At 50.3% G+C, this 23422-nt stretch overlaps 11 protein-coding genes across 11 annotated transcripts; 6 read left to right on the top strand and 5 right to left on the bottom strand.

The window, feature by feature from the left end:
• Window positions 1-103: 103 nt before the first annotated feature.
• PHATRDRAFT_46618 (predicted protein) lies at window positions 104-1929 on the top strand (the record flags this gene model as incomplete). Its single annotated transcript, XM_002181066.1, has 2 exons — window positions 104-111; window positions 225-1929. 2 exons carry the CDS (start codon window positions 104-106, stop codon window positions 1927-1929), a joined length of 1713 nt encoding a protein of 570 aa, XP_002181102.1.
• A 277-nt stretch (window positions 1930-2206) lies between these two features.
• Window positions 2207-3620, top strand: PHATRDRAFT_54611 (predicted protein; the record flags this gene model as incomplete). The annotated part of the gene is made up of 1 exon (XM_002181065.1): window positions 2207-3620. Exon 1 carries the CDS (start codon window positions 2295-2297, stop codon window positions 3618-3620), a length of 1326 nt encoding a protein of 441 aa, XP_002181101.1. The 5' UTR covers window positions 2207-2294.
• A 904-nt stretch (window positions 3621-4524) lies between these two features.
• Window positions 4525-8215, top strand: PHATRDRAFT_46616 (l-ascorbate peroxidase). The gene has a single exon (XM_002181064.1). It carries the CDS (start codon window positions 4709-4711, stop codon window positions 5690-5692), a length of 984 nt encoding a protein of 327 aa, XP_002181100.1. The 5' UTR covers window positions 4525-4708; the 3' UTR covers window positions 5693-8215.
• A 2723-nt stretch (window positions 8216-10938) lies between these two features.
• Window positions 10939-11433, bottom strand: PHATRDRAFT_36620 (predicted protein; the record flags this gene model as incomplete). Its single annotated transcript, XM_002180885.1, has 1 exon — window positions 10939-11433. The coding sequence occupies one exon, from the start codon at window positions 11431-11433 to the stop codon at window positions 10939-10941; it is 495 nt and encodes a 164-aa protein (XP_002180921.1).
• A 448-nt stretch (window positions 11434-11881) lies between these two features.
• Window positions 11882-13081, top strand: hUbc6 (predicted protein; the record flags this gene model as incomplete). Its single annotated transcript, XM_002181063.1, has 2 exons — window positions 11882-11997; window positions 12124-13081. The coding sequence occupies exons 1-2, from the start codon at window positions 11888-11890 to the stop codon at window positions 13079-13081; spliced, it is 1068 nt and encodes a 355-aa protein (XP_002181099.1). The 5' UTR covers window positions 11882-11887.
• A 73-nt stretch (window positions 13082-13154) lies between these two features.
• Window positions 13155-15710, bottom strand: PHATRDRAFT_46613 (predicted protein; the record flags this gene model as incomplete). Its single annotated transcript, XM_002180884.1, has 1 exon — window positions 13155-15710. The coding sequence occupies exon 1, from the start codon at window positions 15549-15551 to the stop codon at window positions 13155-13157; it is 2397 nt and encodes a 798-aa protein (XP_002180920.1). The 5' UTR covers window positions 15552-15710.
• A 417-nt stretch (window positions 15711-16127) lies between these two features.
• On the top strand, window positions 16128-17729 carry PHATRDRAFT_46612 (predicted protein). The gene is made up of 3 exons (XM_002181062.1): window positions 16128-16701; window positions 16860-17257; window positions 17355-17729. The coding sequence occupies exons 1-3, from the start codon at window positions 16534-16536 to the stop codon at window positions 17683-17685; spliced, it is 897 nt and encodes a 298-aa protein (XP_002181098.1). The 5' UTR covers window positions 16128-16533; the 3' UTR covers window positions 17686-17729.
• Window positions 17730-17863: 134 nt separating this feature from the next.
• PHATRDRAFT_13107 (predicted protein) lies at window positions 17864-18376 on the bottom strand (the record flags this gene model as incomplete). Its single annotated transcript, XM_002180883.1, has 1 exon — window positions 17864-18376. A coding segment is annotated over one exon (513 nt), but the record flags the coding sequence as incomplete, so codon positions are not given.
• Window positions 18377-19527: 1151 nt separating this feature from the next.
• Window positions 19528-19926, top strand: PHATRDRAFT_12985 (predicted protein; the record flags this gene model as incomplete). The annotated part of the gene is made up of 1 exon (XM_002181061.1): window positions 19528-19926. A coding segment is annotated over one exon (399 nt), but the record flags the coding sequence as incomplete, so codon positions are not given.
• A 390-nt stretch (window positions 19927-20316) lies between these two features.
• PHATRDRAFT_46610 (predicted protein) lies at window positions 20317-21993 on the bottom strand (the record flags this gene model as incomplete). Its single annotated transcript, XM_002180882.1, has 2 exons — window positions 21689-21993; window positions 20317-21423 (listed from the first exon to the last, which is right to left on the bottom strand). Exons 1-2 carry the CDS (start codon window positions 21941-21943, stop codon window positions 20317-20319), a joined length of 1362 nt encoding a protein of 453 aa, XP_002180918.1. The 5' UTR covers window positions 21944-21993.
• Window positions 21994-22746: 753 nt separating this feature from the next.
• Window positions 22747-23160, bottom strand: PHATRDRAFT_13047 (predicted protein; the record flags this gene model as incomplete). Its single annotated transcript, XM_002180881.1, has 1 exon — window positions 22747-23160. A coding segment is annotated over one exon (414 nt), but the record flags the coding sequence as incomplete, so codon positions are not given.
• Between the last annotated feature and the right edge of the window lie 262 nt (window positions 23161-23422).

The following is a 23422-nucleotide window of genomic DNA, read 5'->3' as shown; positions in this document are numbered from 1 at the left end:
GGAATTTCCGGAACGGCTCCAAACCAACCCGGAAAAGAAACAACGAACCGGTACTCGGAACCCATATTTACAAGTCTTTGTGTCACTTTCACTGTCACAGTCAATGTCAATGTGAGTAGGTACCTAACCATCCCGATCCGAAACGAATCCAATGCCCTGCGCCGTTCCAAACTGTACACTCTATTGCCCCCGATACTGCATGGCATTTCGTTCTCCCGTGATAGCTTGATAGCTATTGATGTTGAATGTAAGAGCGAAGCTATGATGGAGACCCTTCCAAGTGGGGTCGCGGCAACACGAGCGAATTGTCTGGACAAACGTTCGTTAGCTTTGTTTCGTATATTGCTCGGGTTGTACTTGCTCTATGACATCTACGCTCGCACTTCGTTGGGAAAGTACGATCTCGCTTGGTACACGTCTTTGCCGCCCAGTCGTTCCTTCCTATCGGATCTAGATTTTCCGCACCAGGCCCCATTGCACAAGCTTTGGTTCTACCGAGGAACCTTGGCTTTCCAAGTTGCAATGTTCGGTATTTCTACGTTGTTGGCGGTCTTTTTCACGGTGGGTTTGTTTCAGCAAACCGCTAGGGTAGGCGGTCTCGTCAAGACCGTTCTATTCATTGTTCAAGTCGCGCAACAGAGTCGGAATATGCCTGGCACGGACGGCAGCGACTCCTTTCTTCGCCACTTGTTGTTTTGGAGCTGTTTTCTGCCACTCGCGGACGTTTGGAGCGTGGACGAATGGCGCGCATCACGTCGCAAACACAAGACGAAAAAGCCCAGTCACCGTCACTGGCAATGTACCGGCTTGCCCTGCTTGGGATTGATACTGCAAATTGCCTTCATGTATCTCGGTACTGCTTTGAATCGCATTGACGTACACGGATGGAAGAATTGGCACCAATGCGAATGGTTGCCGCCGTCCTTATCTGCCGTCCATTACGCACTCAGCGGGAGTTTTGCCACGCGGGACAATTTTCTCGGCGATCTCATACGTACCCAGCCTATTCTTTCCAAGACTATGACTGCCATGGCCATGGTGGGTGAAATCGGAGCGCCAATTGGTTGCGTACTGGGAGGAAAGTATCGACATTGGTTTGCGCTTGTCCTTTTTCAAATGCACTTGGGGCTCTTTTTAACGCTTAATCTCCCCAATTGGCAGCCAATTGGTATGCTGATACAAGTATTATTCATTCCAACGGCATATTGGGACAGATGGCTGGGCTTTAGTAATACGGACGAAGGGGACTACAAAAAGACAGACGGTGACAGTGTGGAAAATACGGAACACAAGGACGCTGTGGTCAAAAAGCGGTCCGCTAGCGCATTTTCTCGGACTTTGCAGATCTTTTTCCTCTCCTATATGATCTACAATTGGCTAGGAAACCGGGGTTGGATTGCAAAGCACGATAGGGGAGATATCGGTGAAGGGTTGCGACTAAGCCAATACTGGGTGATGTACGGCACGCTGGGCCACGTGTCCGACAACATTTTTTTGACGGGATACATCGATACGACCAACGAAACTTCCAGAGATGCTCGGCAAATGGTGGATTTATTACACTACGTCAAAACCAAGACATTTCGAGACCAGGACGACTTCAACTTTGTTCCACTGGATATGACAAGCCGCTTTCCATCTCCTCGTTGGGAACGAGCCTTGCACCAATGGGCCGCTAAACGCAAAACCCAATCTGCCCGACTGCTCTGCCAAGTATTGTGTTTGTTTGTCAACGAAGACCGAACTCTGAAGGGTCTACCACCCTTGGCGAGTGTGGAGATGCGCTGGCAACATATGCGCATTCTTCCACCCGGTAGTAAAGATCGATATCCTAGTCGCGACGTATCAAAAGTATCCACTCCTGACACAATTATTTCCGCACCGTGCATGGAATACGATAGCTCGTTCGACTCTCTTCTGGTGGAATAAGATGGTACGGCCGCGTGGCAGAAACTAACGAGGTCAACAAATAAATAGACTTACTGTTAATTTTGTTACCAGTTACATTAGTTGTGAATGGCAAAGCCTTGCATCCTCGAAGAAGAGTTCGCATCGACATGTATACATATGTATACTACCTAGATGTGAATTCTTCTTCTCCATCGTTTCCTAGCTTTCTCTTTCATCCCCGAACGACCTTCAAAGGGCACGGTGTGCATTTCAGGTTTCTTGACAATATACCATAGCTCTTGAATGTGTGTACAGTGGAAAATTGCCAGATTTATATTTCTGAAAAACGCTCGTCCGCTTTGTGGAGCGTTTTGATTCTACATTTTCGGGATGGACAAGGATCAATGATACCCCGTCACCGAACCTGTCGGGTCATTACAACGGTGGCGTGCTGCTCGTTCTTGCTATCGTTGTGGCAGCTATGTCGATCCATCCATTTGCAAACAGATAGTGCCATCTCGTCGGAAGCGCCAGTACCGGACATACGATTTGCAAATGCTGAGGAAATGAATGGATGGTTTCCTCCGGCAATAGAGCATTCCGAAAGGTTGGTTTTGTCGAACATAGCAAATAACAAAAGCATTGCGAGCAGAGATCCGAGGGTGGCAGTCAGCCTTACAGGTAATCCAAAAATTCTGGCTAATGAGTTTGACGGCATTCAGGCTCGTGCTTTTGTTGTGTACAACAACAGTCTTCCCTGCTTTCATCCAACCGACAATCGCACAGATGTTCACTGGACAAACCGGCGCGAAATTCAAGGGACCCCGTCGCGAACGGGACTTCTCTTTTTGAAGCTTTTGAAAACGGGAAGCAGCACGGCCGCAGGGGTACATTTGCGAATCGCCAGGAATGTAGCAGCGCGTCAACAGCACACGGATTATAGTGTTTGTAAAACGCGGTTCCTGCACGGACAGGCCAGCCCGTCGCGGTTTGACTATGGAGCGCGTCAGCGCCATGCATCTTTCCTGTGGACCCTCGTTCGGGACCCCACGGACCGGGCCGCAAGCGAATTTTTTCATTTTGAGGTCTCTCGGAAGGGGGTCCCCATCACCGACGCCGCGTTCATCAACTTCTTGCGAACGAGCAAACACATGAATCATCATTACATTTCTTGGTTATCCACGCGAAGCTACAATTTTCGCTCTCACAATGCTACTAATTTTGCCAACCAAATCTTTAGGGACTACGATTTTGTGGGCGTTACGGAACGGTTCGATGAGTCCCTCATTGCCTTGATGATAATCTTACGTTTACCGCTGGCCCATATTCTGTATGTAGCGGCCAAATCCAACGGTGGGTACGACGATGGTGCGTGGCGCCGTCGATGTGTCTGGATCCAGCCAAGTCGTTTGACTCAAGGAATGCAGGCTTTTTTGGCCAGCGATGAGTGGCAAAGCTTCGTTCGTCCCGAGGAAGCACTTTATCGGGCTGCGAACCGGTCGTTAGATTTGACCATAGACCACTTGGGTCGTGATCTGATAGAATCCAACCTAGCCCGGTTTCGTCAAGCCCAGAAAATGGTAACTGAACGATGTTCTCCTCAGGTGCGACTTCCCTGCTCGGCCGAAGGAGTGCGCCGACAGGAGAACGAAACGGACTGCTTGTGGCAAGATATGGGTTGCGGCTTTGATTGTCTTGATCGAGTAGCCACCGAGCTACGGCTGTGGTAGATAAAGAGGCAACGGTGCACATCCGAGGTAACATCTACCTCCTTCGAGCATGAGCCACAAAACACGCGCGAATGCGATTTCATACGGACGAGTGGCATCCGACGGCCATTGACAGGCTATGAAACTTGGACCAAGAATACGGTGATCTATCAGACGTTGCCAACGCGGAAAGCCTATCTCCCGAGCCAGCAGATTTTTTCTCTGTACAGCTGGCAAAATCATGTACAATATAGCAGCGGAACCATCAAGATTGCTCCATGAACCCGAAGAATTTATCGTAGGCGAGTGACAGTGAGTGACTGTAGCTATTTCGCCTTGGAAAGAATCGTAGTTTTTGTTGGTTTCAATTTGATTTACATTATAGTCTGCCTTCTTCGGGGCAATGTTATTTGCTATTAATCACAAACAAAGTGATCTACAATTGTGTATCGGTATACCATATGTCTGTGAGCCACTGTTTGTACAATGTGGGGTGTGCTTCGATTCGCCCATCTGAGTAGAACACCGTTTTGTGCTCTAGAGCTAGCAATTGCAAAGACCTTGTCGAACGATAGAAAAGCGCATAGGAGTGATGTTTTGCGCGGCCCTTTTGATTGCCGGTACGTCCATAGTAACGGCCATTCGTACGGGCGAGGGCAAGTCGAACGTTACAGTGACATTGACAGTGAATACGAACCGCACTGACATTTTTGTTGATCCAACTCCTGGTAAGGACAACGTCTCACCAGAAGTTCAATCGCCTACTGCTAAAAGCCAAGTCGCTTCCGTCCCACACACAACGAATCACGGCCCCACAGTCCCTACGAATATCCATGAGTACAATGTAGACTCATAATCTTCGTAGTTCATCGTTTTCCTCAACTGTGATCTCCATCGTCGTTTTGTGTTCTTCAATAATTTTCGCTTTTTTTCATAATGCGTTTTTAGAGACAAACCCTTGTCGATTACCTCCTGCTACAATTGCTCGTGTACGGTGTTATAAATGGTGGTTGCCCTTGTTCTTTCTGAATGTAAGAAGCAGCATTGATTCTCACGAGCATTTACAGTTAGTCCTATCTTGCACGAAAAACGGTTGTTTCTTCCCCAATATGCAACTTTTGCCGATCACGCGGGCAGCCTTCCTCGGCACACTAGCACTCGCGCCACAGTTGCTGCCGTTTCAGCGACTCCCTAATTTCCAAGCACTCGACGAAGTTCCCTCAGAAAAAGCCGCACAAACTATAAATGGGTCCAAGATCCTTCGTGAACGAGTCCGTGAGCAGCTTGCCCGAGATACCTCATTGGCAGGTCCCTTGTTGCGTTTGGCCTTTCACGACGCCACCACATTCGAAAGTTCCAACGGCTTTCAGTCAGGAGGCTCCAACGGATCCATCCGCTTTGAATTGGAAAAGATGGAGAACCGGGGATTGATTCGACCTTTGCACGTCGTCGAGGCAATTCATGGCGAAATCAACAAAACCTACGGTATTTCCCTAGCCGACGCCATCGCCCTGGCAGGCGCAGTCGCTGTAGAGCAAGCTGGAGGGCCGTTTATTCCCATACGACTCGGACGGTCGGATGTGTCTAGATCCGATCCAACCTATTTGCGAAAAACGCAACGTAGAGAGACTGAGCGATCTGTGGTTGCTGAGACCATGCCAAATCCAGGTCTCGATGCGGACGGGCTTCGTTTGTATTTTGAGCGTCTTGGCTTGTCAGAGTCCGAGTTTGTGGCTCTATCAGGGGCGCATAGCTTAGGGCGTCACGTGTCTCTGCTGGGCATGTCTCCAAGTTGCTTGAAAAACTTGACCCAGAAGTGCCTAGAAGAGGCACCCACACTCCTGCCCTTTGTTTCTTCGTCAGTGGATCGGTTTGACAACTCTTATTTTCCAGCACTGATGAAATGGAACAGTCGCAGTGTTTTTATTGGTGAGGTGGCGTTCATTCCTACGGATGTAGCGTTGGTCGTAGACAAAGGCTTGTATCGCCATGTAGTACGATTTGCGGACGACCAGTCCTTATATTTTCGGACCTTCCGACGCGCCTACCAGAAGCTGGTGGAAAACACCGCAACATCAGTATTGCGCTACTGATTTTGGGCAACGGACCATTGCCGATTTACGTTTAAAGTTTGGCAATGTTCCTGGTGCCAAACTTGTATTGCTATCAATTCAGTGGTATCGTGAACATTTTGTTACCTAAATTCGTCAGTGATCTTGAATTTGGCCAGAGAGCTCCGTGCTTCATTATCACACTCCTATGGCACCGATTGGTGAATGATGAATATTGATAAAGCAATCGTATCCGACATGTAAGCTTCGGGTAGTTCACTTTCCGAAACATTCCTTTCCGGTAGTTCAATTTCTAATGACACCGTCTCTTCGATAATCGGTCATCGATTTGTCATGCGACGCAACATGAGACAAGAATTGGACCAGAATGGAAAGCACCTTGAAAAATGTTGGTGTGTACAAGAAACTCCCAGCATACGTTAAAAAAAAGAGAAACGGTCTACCTCCAGTATTACTCGTTAAGACACATAACATAGACACGACCAAGCCGTTCCAATTCTTCAAGAGCGGCGAGACCTTCTGGACCGTCTCGTTGAAAATCACGGCCTCGTCCAGCTTTGGAACTAACCATTTGGAGGGTAGAGTCCAAAAGTGAAAGGACATCACCATTCAAAAACTTATTGAGGGTGTTTCTCACAAATTCCAACTCGTTGGCCAACCGATCAGCTTGTCGAACTTTGAGCTTCAGTTTACGTTGCATGACTTCATTACAAATCCCTTCGACAACCCCGTCAGCAACAGTGCTCATTGAAAGGTGCTGATAGGGAACGCCTTCGGAGCGACGAACCTTGTCTCCTAGTGTTTGCTCGACTTGGGCTCGGCAACGGACAATGGCGAGCAAAGATGCCGACAAATATGACGGGAAGGAAGTCTGAGCAACAGAGTCGCCATCCTGCCCCAATGAGTCTGCTTCGATATCCAGCCATGCGATCCGCGTGCTGCTTGCAACACTCATTCGAATATTCTCCAAGTACTCATCGAACATAAGGCTCTCCAGTCCCATGATATCTTCCATCATTGCGTCTTGAATAGCATTCGTGTTTGGCGTCAAAAACGAAGCCTCTCCAATAATTTTCTCCAACCTATTTGCCACAATATCGGCGCACTCGGAAACCGCGCTAAGCCGCCCCAAATCATCGCGATCTCGCACGTAGCTAGCCAACCCTTCGCAGCAACGTCGAACTACAAGCTCGCACCCCTTCTCGACTTCGTTGGAGCATTCGTCAGGTCGCGAGAGCTGCTCTGAAAGGATTTGTAAGCAGCCCAGAAGAGAATCTGTGTCAAACTTGCCACTTCCTGAAGCTCTGTTCGAGCATGCTCTTCCGCATACATCGAATGCATAAATACATCGCCTTTTCTCGATTGTAATGACAGCCGAGTCTGCGAGAGCTTTGGAGTCCTCCAACGGCGACAATTTAAATACAGAGGCTGTATCAGATTCAGGACGGAGATTTTCGGCATTAGCTGTTCCATGGACAAGGATGTCTACCAGTTCCGCAAGCTCCTTGCCGACCTTTGTGCTTTGAGACGGCGGCAACGGAGACCGCAGCAAAGCTCGAAGCTTTTCGTCAACATTTTGGCCGAACGTTGAAGCAATGTCTTTGCCTCCACTCCGCGTAGTCGATCCAATAGCACAAAATGATGCATGCTCCACAAGTCGATGCAAAGAAGGCGCAACATTGCTAACGAATACTTCGAATGCACTCAAATGAATGTCGGGGGATTTGTGGGAACGCATACCGACGCGAGCGGCTCTCCGCTTTTCGTCCTCTCTTGCAGAATTTCCAACTCTCAATAGTCGGGGAAGCCAAACACGCACCATACCGACAGCATCCACAGTTGAGAGAACACGTGCATCGAGCACATCGTATTTCCATTGCTTTCCCGAGGCTTTCATTGCTGGAGTGCGGATCGCGTCGGATGATACAAAATCGTCGTGGACCTGCGACAAGGATTCACCTGAAAAAATTCGACCGCAGCTTTCATCAGCTGCTGTAATGAGTCCCTTGACCCTTTCAGCAAAATGCGCTGCTTGCAAAAGGAGACAAGCTAGAGCCGGAGGGTGATCGCGAATTCGGATTAGACTCTCTCCGATTTCGTAAATTCCTCTCCGCTCCTGCGGTCCATCTTCGAAATTTTTAGGCTCTCCTTTGCTATCGGGCGGTGGCAGTATATCGAGAGCAAGAAGCTCGCCGAGATGACGAATTCCATCCGTCAATTCGTCAACGGAAGCGTCAGCCTGAGCCAGACGACGCTCTAATTCGCGGCGAGCCTCCCGCACGCATTCTTCAGCTTGTGACTTGACATGAACAAACAATTTTATTTTGCAACTGTCGTCAATGACCAATACCCGTCGGTACGCCTTGAGGGCTTCAGAGTAGCGGCGGTTTTCAACATGTTGACGCATCGTGGAAGGGACTTGTAAAATAGGGGCAGTGCGTTGTAAGACCGACAAGGCGGATTGCACTTTGCGCACTTCGCTGGTGTTATCCAATAATGGCTTAAATGATTTTTTGGCCTGATACGCTCCGGACTCAGCAATGGCTTCCAGCTTGTCGATTCGATCATGTACTCCTGGACCTACCTCCGATTCAGACTTTTGACGAAAGTCTTCAAAGCCTTCTGCACATCGAACGAAAAGAGGAAAGTTGTCGCGGACCAGATTCTGGAGCTGCTCGGCTTGGTTCTCAGTCTTGTCTGAAAACACAATTAGTGAGAAAAGAATGCCAGAGGAAAAATCGAAGGCGATTCAGTCTTTTGTACTTACTCGTCAATCGCTGCAGAGAACCCGTCAACTCATCATAGCTCGTTGTTCGATGTACCAGCGTAAGAAAAAGTACGGGATCGAATTTGTGTGAAGTAGGTACAACCGAATGTGTTAAATTCGGAGTGTTCTCCATCCCTTCGATACCACCCATGAGCTCCACCATAGCTTCTAACGATTCCTTTTGAGAAACCACCCTTGTGATCAACTCTTCCACGCCGGTAGCCTCGGCCTGCTGAACTTCCAAAAGTAAATCGTGCAGCGCTTGCTCCATAATTTCCGCCTGGCTTCGTTCGATGTGCCGTATATCAAAGTCGTCCGTGTCAACAATACCGAGCGGATCTTTTGACAACGCCCTGGCCTTTTCTTCTTCGCGGTCAGCTGCTTCTTGAGCAGCTTCTTGAGAATCACGGACTGTTTCATGTATGCCAGCTCGGGCTGCTTGTGCGGCCCTTGCACGTTGTTCCCTGGCCAGCTGCGAATCTTCCCAACGCTCGGCAGGCCCTCCGGCAGTCGCCGTAATATCTCCATGCCCTGCGGCTTCTTTCAGATCCTTGCGCACAGTCTTCTTATGCTTGCGAAAGGCCATCATTGCATCGTCGTTACCTTCCACCGCATGATTTTCTGTTTCCGTCTCGTCTTCCTCTTCCAAATCCTCTTCATACTCTTCGGAAACTCCCATGGCCTTGTTCGCCATGGTTTCTTGCCGTTGTTGGACGGTAAGTTCAGATTGGCGGGCCGTAGTATTTTTCTTGACTAGTTCCTGAATTGACGCTGGAGTATTCCGAGCACTCCATATCTCAAATTCTTGCTGTCCACGGGGATTGGACATGAGTTCATCGAGCGTCACTGGTTGCGCGTGCTCCCCGTCTTCGGATAAGTGCCGGGTGAGAATCAGTACAATGATGTGACAAGCATCTTCGAGCGATCCCCCGCGATCATTTCGATCGGCAGAGCAGTGCAGATCCAACTGCATGTGATGGTAGTACTGCGTGGGAAGACTAAGGAAAGAGATGGCAAAGATGTTGAGGTCAGCTTTCTTCTGGCCGAGTTCCTTCCAATCCAGCAGGAGCCACTTGAGCAAATTCATGGCGTGTCGTGCCGAGCGTTTGAGCGTGCCACCGTGGTCTCCGGAAGGCGTTCCGCAAGCTTGAAGGAGACCGTATAGGCCCGCGATGGTATCGTCGTCCTCGTCGAGGAATGCGGCCGGAGCGTTGGATCCCAAAAACAAAATGGGAATATCATCGTCGAAAAACTCGGGTGTTTTTCCTTTCTACAAAGCAATAGAGACACGCAATAGTGAAAGTGAGAAGAGTAGATGGAGAATGTCGGGCGTCAAGGAGAAGTAACGCTATTCAGAGCGAGAACGACATTAGGAACGAAACACGCAAGGAGGGCCGTACCGAGTCAGGCATAACGAAGGACCGAAATTTGTTGAAGCGCCGAATTCTGTCGTTGTGGTTCCCGCGATCGGGATGAAGCTTGCGCAGCATCGCTTTTATCTCGATTGACGAGCGTTCTGCATTCTTTATATCGTCCGCCATGGTCAACGTGGTCTTTTGTTGGATACGGAATGTGACAGTGGATAATCTACGTTGGTCTGGAACGAAGGCCGCCGAGAGTGGGAGTTCGGAACCCTGACAACAGGGTGGGAAATAGGGCTATATTTTGTTCTACCGACGAGAACCCCTTTCTTCTTACATGAATGTTAAGTCAACAGTACAGCAAGGATTTTTGGCGCTCACTTCTTTGCAACTGGTATTTGAAATGCCAATGACAAATGAAAAGAATTTCAACAGACAAGAAAGGACCAATTTGAGTGCGTTGTCTGTAGTTTATGAATCAACAGTTTGCTTTTCGCGAACAAATTACCCACCGATATATCATTGAAACGGAAGTTCGAGATTCCCTTTGATGATGAGCACTCTTTCCTAGTCATGTTTCGTTTGCATATACAAAGCTCAACCTTCCCGTAACCATACATGATAGGAGATGATACGTTTTTTTACAGTAAATACATCGTGCGTAAAAGGAAGCACCTTTCTCACGCGAGCACTCTATAAGATCACGTAAAGGAAGAATCTTCGCATTGGTTTCCTGTGAATATGTCACTAGCAAACCACTTATACGTTGGCCAGGCTCGATTTGGCTGGACACCAGAGAGAAATACTGCACGTGGAACGCTACGTATACAACAGCAATCGTGGAAAGAAGTGAACAATACTTGGTCCATGAGGCACTCCGTTTCTGTTTCCACCCCTTTCTGGCAAAACCCACAATCTACCTACACTGTCGTACGGCAGATAAATGAGAGTATTACGTGTCCCATTTTGTCGGAAGCAAAGCAGGACGTCCAAACTGACTTCTACAATTCAGACGTTGGAGAGTCAAGCGAGTCTGTGATGCAAGGTGCCAGCAATTTGCAGACGCTCAGTAATTACATCCCTTCCAGAGTAATTAACGGGTGTCGCCCAAAACCTCCAAAGCTGTGGCATTGTCATACTCAATAAATCTTGGGTCTTTCGGTGGGCACGGAAGAAAATACGGAAGCCAACAACAACCAGGCCGGAAAGATCAAATAAGGTAGGTAAAGATTGACGAGTACGGCTCGTTCGACCGTGCTCAAGGCTGTGGCGGTAGCTAGCGACGCCAATATGGGTCCCATGGAAGTGCATGCGTGTGCACTGTAGGCGATGCACGCAATCCGAAACTTGTCCGGGTACAGCACACGGTACTTGGTCAGATAGTAGCAGGCCGTGCAGAAAAAGGGCAACTGTATCACGAGTTCGAAGCAAATGAGCGATTGGAACCACAGCGGTGGATCAGACATGAGTGGGTCTTTCAAGGTCGCAGTATACCATGCCAGTAAGTTTCGGAGTGGTGTGGGAAAGAGAGTTGCCGGCAGCAGCGCTTGCAAATCGACAATGACGGTAAACACAATATGGGACGAGAAAAATCCCAAAAAGGCTGTTCGTGTGACACCTTGAAACGCTTTCATGGCAAACTTAACACACCTCGAACCAGTTCTTATGAGGTATAGGATCGACTTCGCCCAAGTCGCTGATCGTAGATGAGTTCGTCGACAGGCAGGATTTTATACATCCGATTCACCAATACTCGTAGCACACCCTCTCGATTGCTTTTCCCATGCGGTTCGATTTTAACATGCATCTTGCAACAAAAGCGTAAAATTAGAGCTCAAGCGCCTAATATTATTATTCAAACTCGACAATTGTGTCTCATCGGTCATCGTGTTTGTGTCCTTGCTTACGTTTGGAGGTAGCGGTTGTGCGAGTAGTACACATACTGGTAGTAGGTACCTAGTCTGTTCCTCCGACTGTCCGTCACTCCTAATTTGAACGTGGCCGTGCCGAAAAAGTCACGAGAGTTTCTGCGAAGTTTCTGTGTCGAGCCGAGTCGGAACAACGGCACAAAAGCCGAACAACAACACCATGAGCAAGTCTCCTTCTCTCCGTCGTATTCAAGCCGACGTTCGTGAATTGGCGTTGGATCCTTCGGATCGTTACAATGCGTCGCCTCTGGAAAACGACATGTTCGAATGGTACGAAACGATTGGGAAAGAAAGTAACTGTGTGGGAATTGTTCGCGACGGCAACGTGATTGCTCACATCAATCTATCCGGTCTCTTGTTTTCCTCTTTTGTTGCACTCCTACATAATACCTCCAGGCACTTTACTATTCGTGGTGCCGACGGTACGGATTTCGAAGGGGGCATTTACCACGGTAGAATTTTGTTGCCTCCGGAATATCCCTTCAAGCCTCCTCATATTATGTTCCTAACACCGTCGGGTCGCTTCGAAACCAACACGAAGATTTGTCTTTCGTTTTCAGCTTATCACCCAGAATTATGGCAACCAGCCTGGGGGATTCGTCTCATCCTAGAAGCACTCATCAGTTTCTTACCAACACCTTCCGACGGAGCCATTGGTGCGTTGAACTGGAGTAGCAAAGAACGCAAGCGTATTGCCAAGCTATCGCAAGACTACTGCTGTGCAAATTGTGGGAAAATTGCCTCTTTGCTACCCGAGTTGGACAGCGCCCAGAAACAACAGGCCACAAAAAATCGCTTTGAACGAGAAATTTTGGAACTACAGCGCATGCAGTCGCAGGCTCACCAGCCGGATAGTACAATTTTGAAACAGGTAGATACCCAGGGTTCAGACGCATCAACCGAAGACAATGGAGGAGGCGCGGTTATGGATAGCGATACGAACATGGCACCCCTCGTGGACGAAGATGTCATACTCTCGCCGCGAACAGGAGCAATGGAGCGTTTGAACGATGACATGCATGTCTCGAGCGGCTCTGTCGAAGTACCAAACGAACGCAGTGGAATACCAGCAGCAAGTGTTCCGGATATGAACGAAAGGGAACCAAACGTACGGATACAGGAACCAACTCCGACGGATCAGCAGCAAGCACCCGCGGCATTAAACGAGCCGCTCGTTCCCGTAGTAAGAGAGGAGGAGGAGTCAGGCGCACGGCAACTACCGGAAGAAAAAGTCTCGATCTTGACCGATGCTACGCTTCAAGCCGCTATTATCATCTTGTCAGCCATTTGCTTTTTATTGACTCGCAAAATTCTGCGTATTGTGGATGAGATTCGAGTATTGGAAGAGTCATAAATTCCAGGGATTTGCCCAGCTAAGTAGGCTCGGTAAGAAAATTAAGATTCAGTAGCATCGTTTTCTTTTTACATTACAGCGCTTCTTGTTGGGACGACTTTTGCATGAGATCGAATCCTTCTTCTTCGACCATCTGAATAACGCCACTTTCTACCGACGCCACTCGGCACATGCTGTGGATCGGAATATCAAACCCCGAAAGCGATTGCCGACCAGAGTCGTAGACCTTTTCGAGCAAGACTCCTACGCCGACCGCCGTAGCACCAGCATCAAAAACCAGCTGGAGCAACGCCTCCTGTGAAGCTCCGCTCGACAAAAAATCGTCAATGATCAAAATTCGATCATCCTCGTCCAAATGCGACTTGGAGACGAGCAACTCCCGAAATTGTCCCACCGTTTTACTCGAATAGCTGGCCTTGTACGTGTCCGCCATGACCACGTTTCGCTCCTTCCGCGCGTACACTACCGGAACTTGCAAATACTTGGCCATGGGCAAGGCAATCACGAGACCCGTCGTGGCAACGGTGAGAATTTTGGAAGGCTTCTGTGACACAAAGCGGCTTGCTAATTCCTCTGCACACTCGTCCATGAGGTTGACATCAATTTTGGAATCCATAAAAGCCGAAACGTCAATAATGTCGTTCGGAAGTACTTTGCCTTCTTTTAGTACTCGGTCGCGGAGTTTCATACTAGCTCCATCAATGCCGGACATGGCCTGACTCAACCGCGATTGCAACCAGCGCTGGTACTCTAGTCCAAAGGTCAACTCCAGCGTTTTGACCATTTCGTTGATGGCTTGCGACATTGGAATGAAAGTGCGCATCGAGTCCGCAAAAAGTAAATCACAATCGCAGACTCCGTAATCAAAGACCTCGACTTCTCCATCGTAGTAACATAGACAGGTTTTGAAGCGCGTGACTCGCGTGGGTTCCGACAAGGGACGCAGGGCGTCGCATACGTAATCAACGTGCATACCAATATCGTTGAAGCGGTATCCCGAGGTGACACGGGGATTAGTATTGATGACGGTGGAGCGGCTAGAGGGGCGCGGTGATCCTGAGCCGCTTCCGGTGTTGAGTTCGGGAACGGGTTCAATTTCGAAACTGGTTCGACTCGCAATACAGGGAAGCCCCGTTACGTTGTGCACTCGTCGAGCCTTAAAGGACGCCACGTCTTCGATCGTCAAGAGTCCATCCTGCACCGAGGCATCCTTCCAATCCCCGAAGTTGTCGGCAAACTGTACGCCGTAATTACGGAAGGTACCGACAAGGTTTTTGAAGCAGACGTTGTCTATAGCCGACACCCAGAGCCGATCGTACCCTTCAGTGTCATCGGGTTCGCGGGAAAAGAAAGCTTGCGCTTTGGCGTTTCCACGAGCCCGTTCGAGTCGGCGCGACTTGATTCCGGTACCTTGTACTCGCGACCAAAAGTCGGCTTCTTGCTGAGCCGAGTCTTCTCGATCGTCGGCGTCACTATCGAACAAAAATTCGTCGGCTTTGTTGGACACACGTAAGGCTCTTTGTTGCTCTTCTTCCGAGACTCCCCAGTGATCCCACGGGTCGTCACTTTGCATCCACGCATTGTCGGAATCAGTCAGATCGTCTTCATCGGTCATGTTGCCGTCTTCCGATAGTTCCCATTCTTCAATTTGCTCGTCGAGTGATTTGACGTGAGCATTGGGGTCTCCCTCGTGCAAGACGAAATCCTCCTGCATCATCCAAGCCAATTCATCGTCCAACCAATTATCGGTCAGGGAGAACGCTTCGTACTCGGAAAGGGTCGCTTCCACACTCCGGGCGGCTGGTGTATTGATGGCAAGGTTGATATTGCTTCCGGAACGTGGCGAGGAGGATAGGGGGGAGGGAACAAAGGACGACGACGACGTGGTAGTGGTGGTTGGGTAGGGACTAGTATTGAGACTATCGGGGTTGTTGAGACTATTCGTGTTGGTGTTGGTTGCACCGATCGCCGCGACGGGGTCGGGGAGATTGGCATTGACGGCGTCACCGACTTGCGCGAGCAGTCGTTGCCGTTGCATTTCTTCCCAAAAGACGTCGTCGGGCGATGCGTCGGCGTTGACCGATCCGTACCATCGATCGAGATCGTCGGCGTCCTGATTGGCGGCCTGTTTCTTGTTGCGTTTGGCGAGCCAACACGTCGTCGTTGTCACGGAGGAAAAGGCCAAGTCCTGGCCCTGATTCTGCCGGGTTCTTGCGGAGGTGGATGGGAACGTCACTGTTGGCACCCACGCAGAGACGACTCCCCAAGGGCCAGGAAGGCCACCAGTGATCCAAGGGATGGCAAGGAGAGTAACGGAGTCGTGCATTGACTCCGTCGCCAACGTGATCGCTAACGCGATCATTACGGAAACACCCAGTGAGGCTGGATTTGATCGTTGCATCTTAATGTCGATCTCTGTCGATGGTGATCGTTTCCGCAATGCTCGCGGTTGGCGACTGCTGTATCTCATGCTCGTACCGACGTCGCGTTCTGTAAACGTTAAGGAGGAGTACGGAGGCGAGCTAGTAACTCAATCGGGAAAGGAACGTGGAGTCGAATCTTTCTGTCACTCACTCACTACTTGTCTGTGAGGGTCTATCACACTACGAGAGATTGTTGGCGGTTTTGGTGGACATGTTGGCAATGAGGATTGTGTGCCATTGGCGTTCACTTGTGAATCTCGAGCTGGCTAGAATGAACGGGAGCGAGCTCGAGAGAGACGCAGGGGTAAGGGTAGGTGATAGATAGTGAGTGATAAGAAGCGGATTCACCGTGACAGTAATCTCGACTCTAGTAGAGAACTACCGTTCTACTAGCTAGTAGAGCTAGGTCGAGATGCCAAATTCAGGGCTAGGGCTGCATGGGTACCGTGCACCCACTAACGGTAAGGAAGGAGAGGGTAGGGTAGTGGCGTGTCATTTGACTGTGAGGATTCTTGTGCACAGGTTGTGTGATATTATAGTTAGGTGGTCCTACTTGCTGCCACGCGACCTCTCGGACCGTTGTTGGCCCCAGCAGTTTTCCTTACGGTCCACAAACCTGCTTACGTTTCGTTCTCGGGACGGTACTGTAGGGGAACGTCCATGAATGACATTGTGAATTCACTCTCACCGATATGGTCAACCGTGAGTTTACGGTCAAGCAGTAGCGTTCAAACACTACGCACACTTTCTCCCACTTCAGCTTGGTTGTGCCTTTGCGAAGTCCAACCCTTACTTTTAGGTAGTAGTTCTCTATAGGCAAAAGACTCTCCGTGAGTAGCTATAGGTAGATCGATATACATACATATATATATATACCTCTCTGGCACTCTTTGCTTGGCTCCACACCCAAACCCTCGCATTGCCAACTGCCTACTACCAATTGTCGACCCCGTCTGCTGCCTGACACTTGCTGTTGAACTTATTCTGTCTGGCACCTAGGTTGATTACCTTCACGCTCATCTGTCCATCATGTCATCCTCTGCTTCGTCGGCTGCTCCGGCACCGGGCAAGGAATCGACACAACCCAGTTTTCGGGAAATCCTCAACAAATCCGCCGCCAGTGCCGTCCGCGGTGGTACCGCCGGAGCTGTTGCCATGGGAGCCAATGTTGCTGCACTCATGTGGATGCGCACTACGGTACGTCATGGAAAGGGACTGGAACGGAACACACCGCAACTCCGTGCCTCGGATCGCGATACTCAAAAGGCCGGGGGCGGGGCGACAGCACGACGCGGTCGACCACTATTGCCTACACAAACACTCACGGTGCTGTTACCACACTCGCTTTTTCACAGATCAACTACCAGTACCGCAATGGTACCAGTTTCCCCGTCGCACTCCGGGCGCTCTACGCCGACGGCGGGATTCCTCGTTTCTACCGGGGGGTCCTGCCCGCCTTGGCCCAGGGACCCCTCAGTCGCTTTGGTGACACGGCGGCCAATACTGGTATCCTTACCATGCTCAACTCCCTGGACGCCACCAAGGATATCAACATTGGCTTCAAGACCGTAGCGGCGTCCACCGCCGCCGCCTTGTTCCGCATCGTCATTATGCCCATTGATACCGTCAAAACAACCATGCAAGTCACCGGAAAATTCTCCAACGTGGTGGACAAGGTCAAAGTCAACGGGCCCTTTGCCTTGTACAATGGATCCTTGGCAGCCGCCAGTGCCACTTTTGTGGGACACTACCCGTACGTACTCGTAATCGCTCTATCCCAACGTTACCACCACAACCTTGTCAACTATCTTCTCACACCGCTCTCCCTTTTTTGTCGACACCAATCACAGTTGGTTCGCCACGTACAACTTTTTGTCGGAAAAGATTCCGAAACAGGATACGCAATTGGCCGAACTCGGTCGCCGCGCCATTATGGGATTTTGCTCGAGTGCCATTTCCGACACTTGTTCCAACAGCATCCGTGTCGTCAAGGTCTACAAACAGTCCCATCCCGAACAACTGACCTACGCGAAAGTAGTAAGCAACGTCTTGCAGGAGTCTGGGGTCCGGGGCTTGTTCTTTCGCGGATTGGAAACCAAAATTTTGGCCAACGGATTACAGGGTATCCTGTTTTCGATTTTGTGGAAGCATTTTGAAGAAGCCCTCTTTCCCAAGAAGTAGGACGTCGCCCTTGATCCTATACACTGTTAATTTCCTACCGTAAGCAGCAGCAATAGCAACAACCACAAGACCAAGCCAAAAAGTAGTTGCAACCAGGTGCATACGTATGCATGCAAATCAGTCCTACCCATTCCGTGACAACGGTCTTTACTCCAAACGCTACTCATATTGTTGGTTATTATCCGTAGCACCGAATAGTGTCGGTGGCGCCTTTGTTGGCGTTCTGGGGTTGGTTGAATCGTCCACCCTTTTCCAAATACTGCTGGTGGTACTTTTCGGCCGGCCAAAAGGGCGCGGCAGCCTTGAGTTCCGACGCCATGGGTCGGTTGTACTTGGGTTGTTCCGCAGCGAATCGTGCCTGGGCGACTTGTTCCTGCTCGGGCGTGTGAAAGTATACCCCAGTCCGGTATTGCTTCCCACGATCCCCACCTTGCCCGTTGACGGTGGTCGGGTCGACTCTTTCAAAAAACGTATCCAGCAAATCTTCGTAACGGCATTCGTCGGGATTGTAGTAGACCATGACGGCTTCGGTGTGTCCGGTGGACCCCGCGCAGACTTGATTGTAGGTAGGGTTTGTTTCCGGACCCTGCGCGTACCCCACGGCGGTATACTCGACGCCCGGGACCCGCTGGTAGGCCAGTTCCAATCCCCAGAAACACCCCCCGGCAAAGGTGGCCAAGTGCAAGTGCGGCTGAGAGGGAGAAACGGCCGGCACTCGTCCGTCGCGGGCGCATTCGGCTAGTTCCGGACCCGGAAAGTCCAAATTCTCGTAGGCAATGGGGGATTGGTAGGCACCGCCGCCGCTGTTGCCAAAGAGTTTGTCGAGAATCATGGTGACGCCAGTTGACGATACGGGACGGCGTGTTGCTACGGTGGGGTAACGGACGCCGTGACGGGCTACGGAACGACCCAGAAAGGCACCCCCGTGGCGACTGCCGCCGGTGAGGGAAAATGCGTAGGCCGACGACGCGGCCGAAGCGAGCAGCAGAGTGGCGGAACGGTGAATCTTCATGAATCGATCGCAACAAACAACACAAAAGAAGAAGGACAACAAAGGTAGAGGCAGCGGGTGTTACACTAGAGCGGAGGAAAAAGAGTTGTAGAGATGCCTCGTTAACTGTACGATTTCTCTCTCGTGTTGTGTACAAATCATATCAAAGAGGATCTACCTTGCCTACTCTCGCTATCGTAGTCCGTGTCGGGATTGCATCAGCATTCTCGTGACTCGTGACTGACGTGTTCGAAGAAGATCTCGTACGACACACACAGCGTTGTCTTTTTGAGGGAATGGATTTCTCTACCGTCGTCTGATCGCCACACACACCGGGTAGTCAGCGTCAGCCGATGGAAACTTGCGTTGCGTCGACGGTGACCGTGATTCGCTCGGAATGCGGAAACAACCATCACAACCAACAACACACTGCCAAAACAGTACTCGACTAGAGTAGTGAGTGAGGGCCGCCACCATAAGTGGGGTACACAAAGAGTGCCTTGCTTACCGTTGCATTTTGTTCGTTCGTTGGTTACCTCGTGCTCGACCAAATGGGCTGGATGCGATTCGTGTCGATCCACTTGTCTCCGAGAAACCACAAAACTAGCAGCCCAAGCAGAATTCGTTCGTGTACACATACGTTGCGTGTGGTTTTGCTCGTCATGACGCTCGTGCGTTGCGCAACTTCGTGGATGGTGGCTTCCTACACGCGCACGCTCCGGACCATTCCTTCCATTCCCACTCTCCGTGTGTATCCCCATCTCGGCGTTCGTGTGGTCCCCACGCCGATCGTATCGACGCGACTTTTTGCGTCCCACAACGTCGTGGACGATTGGAACGTCCCCCACACCATTCACGTTCCCGAAAGTCAACTCGAATTCTCCTTCATCCGTAGTGGCGGAGCCGGCGGACAAAACGTCAACAAGGTCAACACGTGCGTGCAAATCAAATTGTATTTGCCCGGTATGACCTGGGTTCCCACCGAAGTGCGTCAACGCCTCGAACAACAACAGCGTCATCGGGTCAGTAAGGAACAGTACCTCGTCATGCAAGTGTCGGAACACCGCACACAATCCGCCAATCGCAAGACAGCCGTCGACAAATTGCGCAACATGATTCGACAAGCGTGGGAACGACCCAAAGAACGGAGCATCCGCACCGGAATATCCGTCAAGACCAAGGAACAACGCAAAGATTTCAAGCGGAAACGCAGTCTCGTCAAACAAGGACGGAGACCGGTGGACTTCTGATCAATCGCAGTGTTGCTCCGTTTTCGACACGAAGATGCACGTTAGAAGTACGTATTCGGAGCAAACCCAACCGGATCAGAACGCATGAGAACGCATGCGAAAGGATGCGAGGCAAAAGGTTCCAAAGGTGCAGCAATGGCAACGAATTTCTCCGTAACGCACACAAGGGTCGGACGAATGCGCGAAAAAGGTGAGATGGCGTAGTGGACAAGACGAGACAATCGGAACATTTGTGACGCCCATCTGTGAACCTTAGTCACAATCCTTGAGGTTGCTTAAACCCAGAATTGGATGGGAGTTTTACGCAACTAATCTTTGACTTCCACACTTAGAGTACACCAATAATACCATTTACGGCTAGCAACAACGTTTGTTTAGACGCAAGTCCCTTTATAGCATTTGACTATTTTGGTGATGAGAAACCTCTCCTTCGCTTAGCATCATGTCCTGGTGTTGAATGTTCCCGTCGTGGAGAGCCACGTCATTCCGTTCGGCTTCGTCATCCTTGTGCCGAGCCGCGAGGTCGGCAGGGAGCGGCACCAAAGGAAGTGAGCGCTTCTTTTTGCGCAGCGGAGCGTCGGTACCGGCGGTCATTGGTGTCGCGGCTGCGTTCGGCAGACTCGGATGAAGGAGCTGCAAGTACGTGCGCAACACGTTCGTGTACGTATACTGAATCGACGTCAAGGTAGCCTGATCGTGTGGGACCTGTTGTCGCAACGCATCCAATCCTTCGAGTAGACTCGGGAGCATGGCGGGATGCGCACTGGTCGCCGCTTGGGTGGCCGCTTGTGTCAAAAAATTACCAAGCGCATGCTGGTAGTGTGGTTCCAGCAACTCGAGCTCTTCTGGATTCGTCGTGCGAGACTTGATTTGGTGCAGTTCGTGCAAGGGACTCGGCAAGACGGGTGCTTGATTTTTCGCCAAGGCAGTTTCTAGGCGTAGCAGACTCGATTTCCAAACGTCCAACATTGCGTTGTTGAGATTGGCAAAGTGCACGTCCTTTCCCGTGGATGAGGTAACTCCACGATTGGCATCGACCATTCGCGGTGTTGTGGTTGTGCTTACGGACGCGGCGGTAGTTGTCGACGTCGTCGCGGTACCATACATATCCGGTACACATGCCGAAAGGCCCGCAACGTGGCGGGCCTGTTGTAACCAGGATTCCTGATCCACTTTGCGCGGACGTCCCCGTTTGCCGGTCGCCGTAGGCGTCGCCAAACTCCGGTAGGTCGCGAGCTGCTTCATGGCGAGCCGGTACAAGGGGTGCGTCTCCGATTTTTCACCGAGTCGAATAGCTCTTTCCATGGCTTCCCAAATTTGGACCGTTTTCTTACGGAACTTTTGGCAGCGGTTCTTGCCGACGGGTTTGGACGAGAAGGTCGCGGCAATTCCCGAGAAGGTTGCGTCAAAGGCCACTTGCCAGGGTGAGTTGGCACCCGAAGAGATCATGGCTGCGCATCCGGAGTTTTCGACGTTTTCCAAAAGGGCTGCCAAGAGCTAAAGGGGATGACGACGATCAGGTCAGTGAGTATACATCAAAGAATGTTGGTTTGAACATGTTCTCCATGTAGTACATCTTGTGCATGTGTGTGTGTTGGTTGTATGGGGCGTTCACTGGCGAAAGCTGAGCGGATTGATGGGAAGAATTTCGGGAGATGATGCACAGCTCGGCTATCTCAGATCCGTCCAGTGTCTACTTCAACGCGGCATAAGTGTAAACACTCCAGCTTCCTTGCCAACGATGTATCGAAAGGCGACGTACCGGTTCGTATTGCGGGGTCAGCAGCACATGCATACGCGGAAACTTTTTGACGATGTTCTTGGAATCCGTGTGTTGATGATCGTCGTGCAAATGGTTGGAATCGTCTTCGCCATCCGAAATATCTTCCTCCTCTTCCGCGTCGACATCGTCGTCGTCGTCTTCCGCGGATTGCGCGTGTGGCAAAGAAGCGTTAGTCGTTACCACAAAGTGATCGGGATTGTGGTGAGGATGCTCATGGTAGGATGAGGAACTCATGATCTCGTTCGTGTCGTTCGAAATCCCGAACAGAAAAATATCCAAACAGAAGGGGGATTTTGTGGGACACGGCGACGATTACGGGTTTCGTGGACTGTGTGTGACCCTCTATCGGGTAGGTTATGGTAGTCTCTGTACGGAGGAAGGACGGCTCCTTCTTCCCCCCGTACCGTGAGGTATATGCCATCTAAAAAAAACTCCCCCAAAATCAAGGGTGGTGAGAATTTCCAAAACGGGAGGATAAGGATTTCCAATAAGTACCCGGAAGCGGACAGGTGAAACGAACCACTTGGCACACCCGCCGTACGCATACATAAACGTGTGGCAATCCTACGCCGTCGCAGTCGCAGTCGCAGTCAGTTCCTTTCACAGTCGGACATTTCTCATCCTGTGTTCTTCCAGCCGGCCGGCCGGGCCGGCCTTCCAAACAAAGCAAACAATGGAATCAATGACAGCGATACCTAGCAGATAATCCCAACGAAAGAACAAGTTTATTGACATCCATCTCTATCCTTTGCGCCTGTGCGTGAGCTCGCCAAAACATTAATCCCGATAGAGCCAATCAGCGACTCTTTTACTGCCAAGCGTCACCAATGCACACTACAGACTGCGGCATTGCAATGCGTTCGATAGTAGTCCTCAGGATACGGCACAGACCACATCGGCGCCGCGTTGTCATCTGCGATTGACAGTAAGCGATTGACCATAGACTTGGAAAATGCAAATCTCTCTATTGCGCAACAGGAGAAGTGATAACGTCTTTTAACATCTACAATTAGTTGGCACCGGCTGAGATGTGGTACCTAGTGATAGAGATCAGACACATCGCTAGTCACAACACCGTCCACAAGCTTGTGCACAAATTGCTCCGGAATAGGAAGCTCTTTCACGTCTTCTCCATCGGGAAAACTCACGTTCATTTCCGAACTCAGACTGGTCGTAAAGTTGGTGACCGACAAGGATTCCTTACTCAGCCAGATCAAAATGTTGACCGTCTTGTCAATTGTAAAAGCTGGACAAATTCCATTGACCTGAAACTTCACCTTTTTGCAATTCACTGTTTCCGTGGACGAAATAATTGTATCAAAGATGACCGAACACGACGTGCACTTGTCGAGAATCAAGGATTTAAATTTGCCCTTGACAATGACTGTGACTCCTTCGCAGTTGTATAGATAGACTTGCTGCTTCGAATCCGTGGTATCTACAGTCAGAATGCCGTCCTTGGACGCCTCCCGAATGACAGACTCCTTGGTGTGATTTTCGACCACCCATTTAAATCCTCGGTCCTGGTACTCAAAAATTGGCAAACCTTGGAGTGGGGTCTTCTTTTTCTTGAGTGCCACCGATTTGGGTCCCTCCAAATCCGGAACCGACGGCAAGCTACCATTTTCGGATGGCTTTTTGTATTCCTTACGCCAAGTTTGTTGATCTTTCGAAACCTGCAATGGACGGTTGACAGGTCAGTGTCAGTCAAAT

Source organism: Phaeodactylum tricornutum, chromosome 10, assembly GCF_000150955.2.
Source record: "Phaeodactylum tricornutum CCAP 1055/1 chromosome 10, whole genome shotgun sequence".
NCBI classification, from domain to species: domain Eukaryota; phylum Bacillariophyta; class Bacillariophyceae; order Surirellales; family Neidiaceae; genus Phaeodactylum; species Phaeodactylum tricornutum.
This window is presented reverse-complemented; position numbering and strand designations above follow the sequence as displayed.

Coding starts and splice junctions, on each gene's coding strand:
- PHATRDRAFT_46616 (XM_002181064.1), top strand. CDS start 4,709: ATGCAACTTTTGCCGATCACGCGGGCAGCCTTCCTCGGCACACTAGCA.
- PHATRDRAFT_46612 (XM_002181062.1), top strand. CDS start 16,534: ATGTCATCCTCTGCTTCGTCGGCTGCTCCGGCACCGGGCAAGGAATCG. Junction 16,702..16,859: donor TCATGTGGATGCGCACTACG/GTACGTCATGGA, acceptor GCTTTTTCACAG/ATCAACTACCAGTACCGCAA. Junction 17,258..17,354: donor ACTTTTGTGGGACACTACCC/GTACGTACTCGT, acceptor CACCAATCACAG/TTGGTTCGCCACGTACAACT.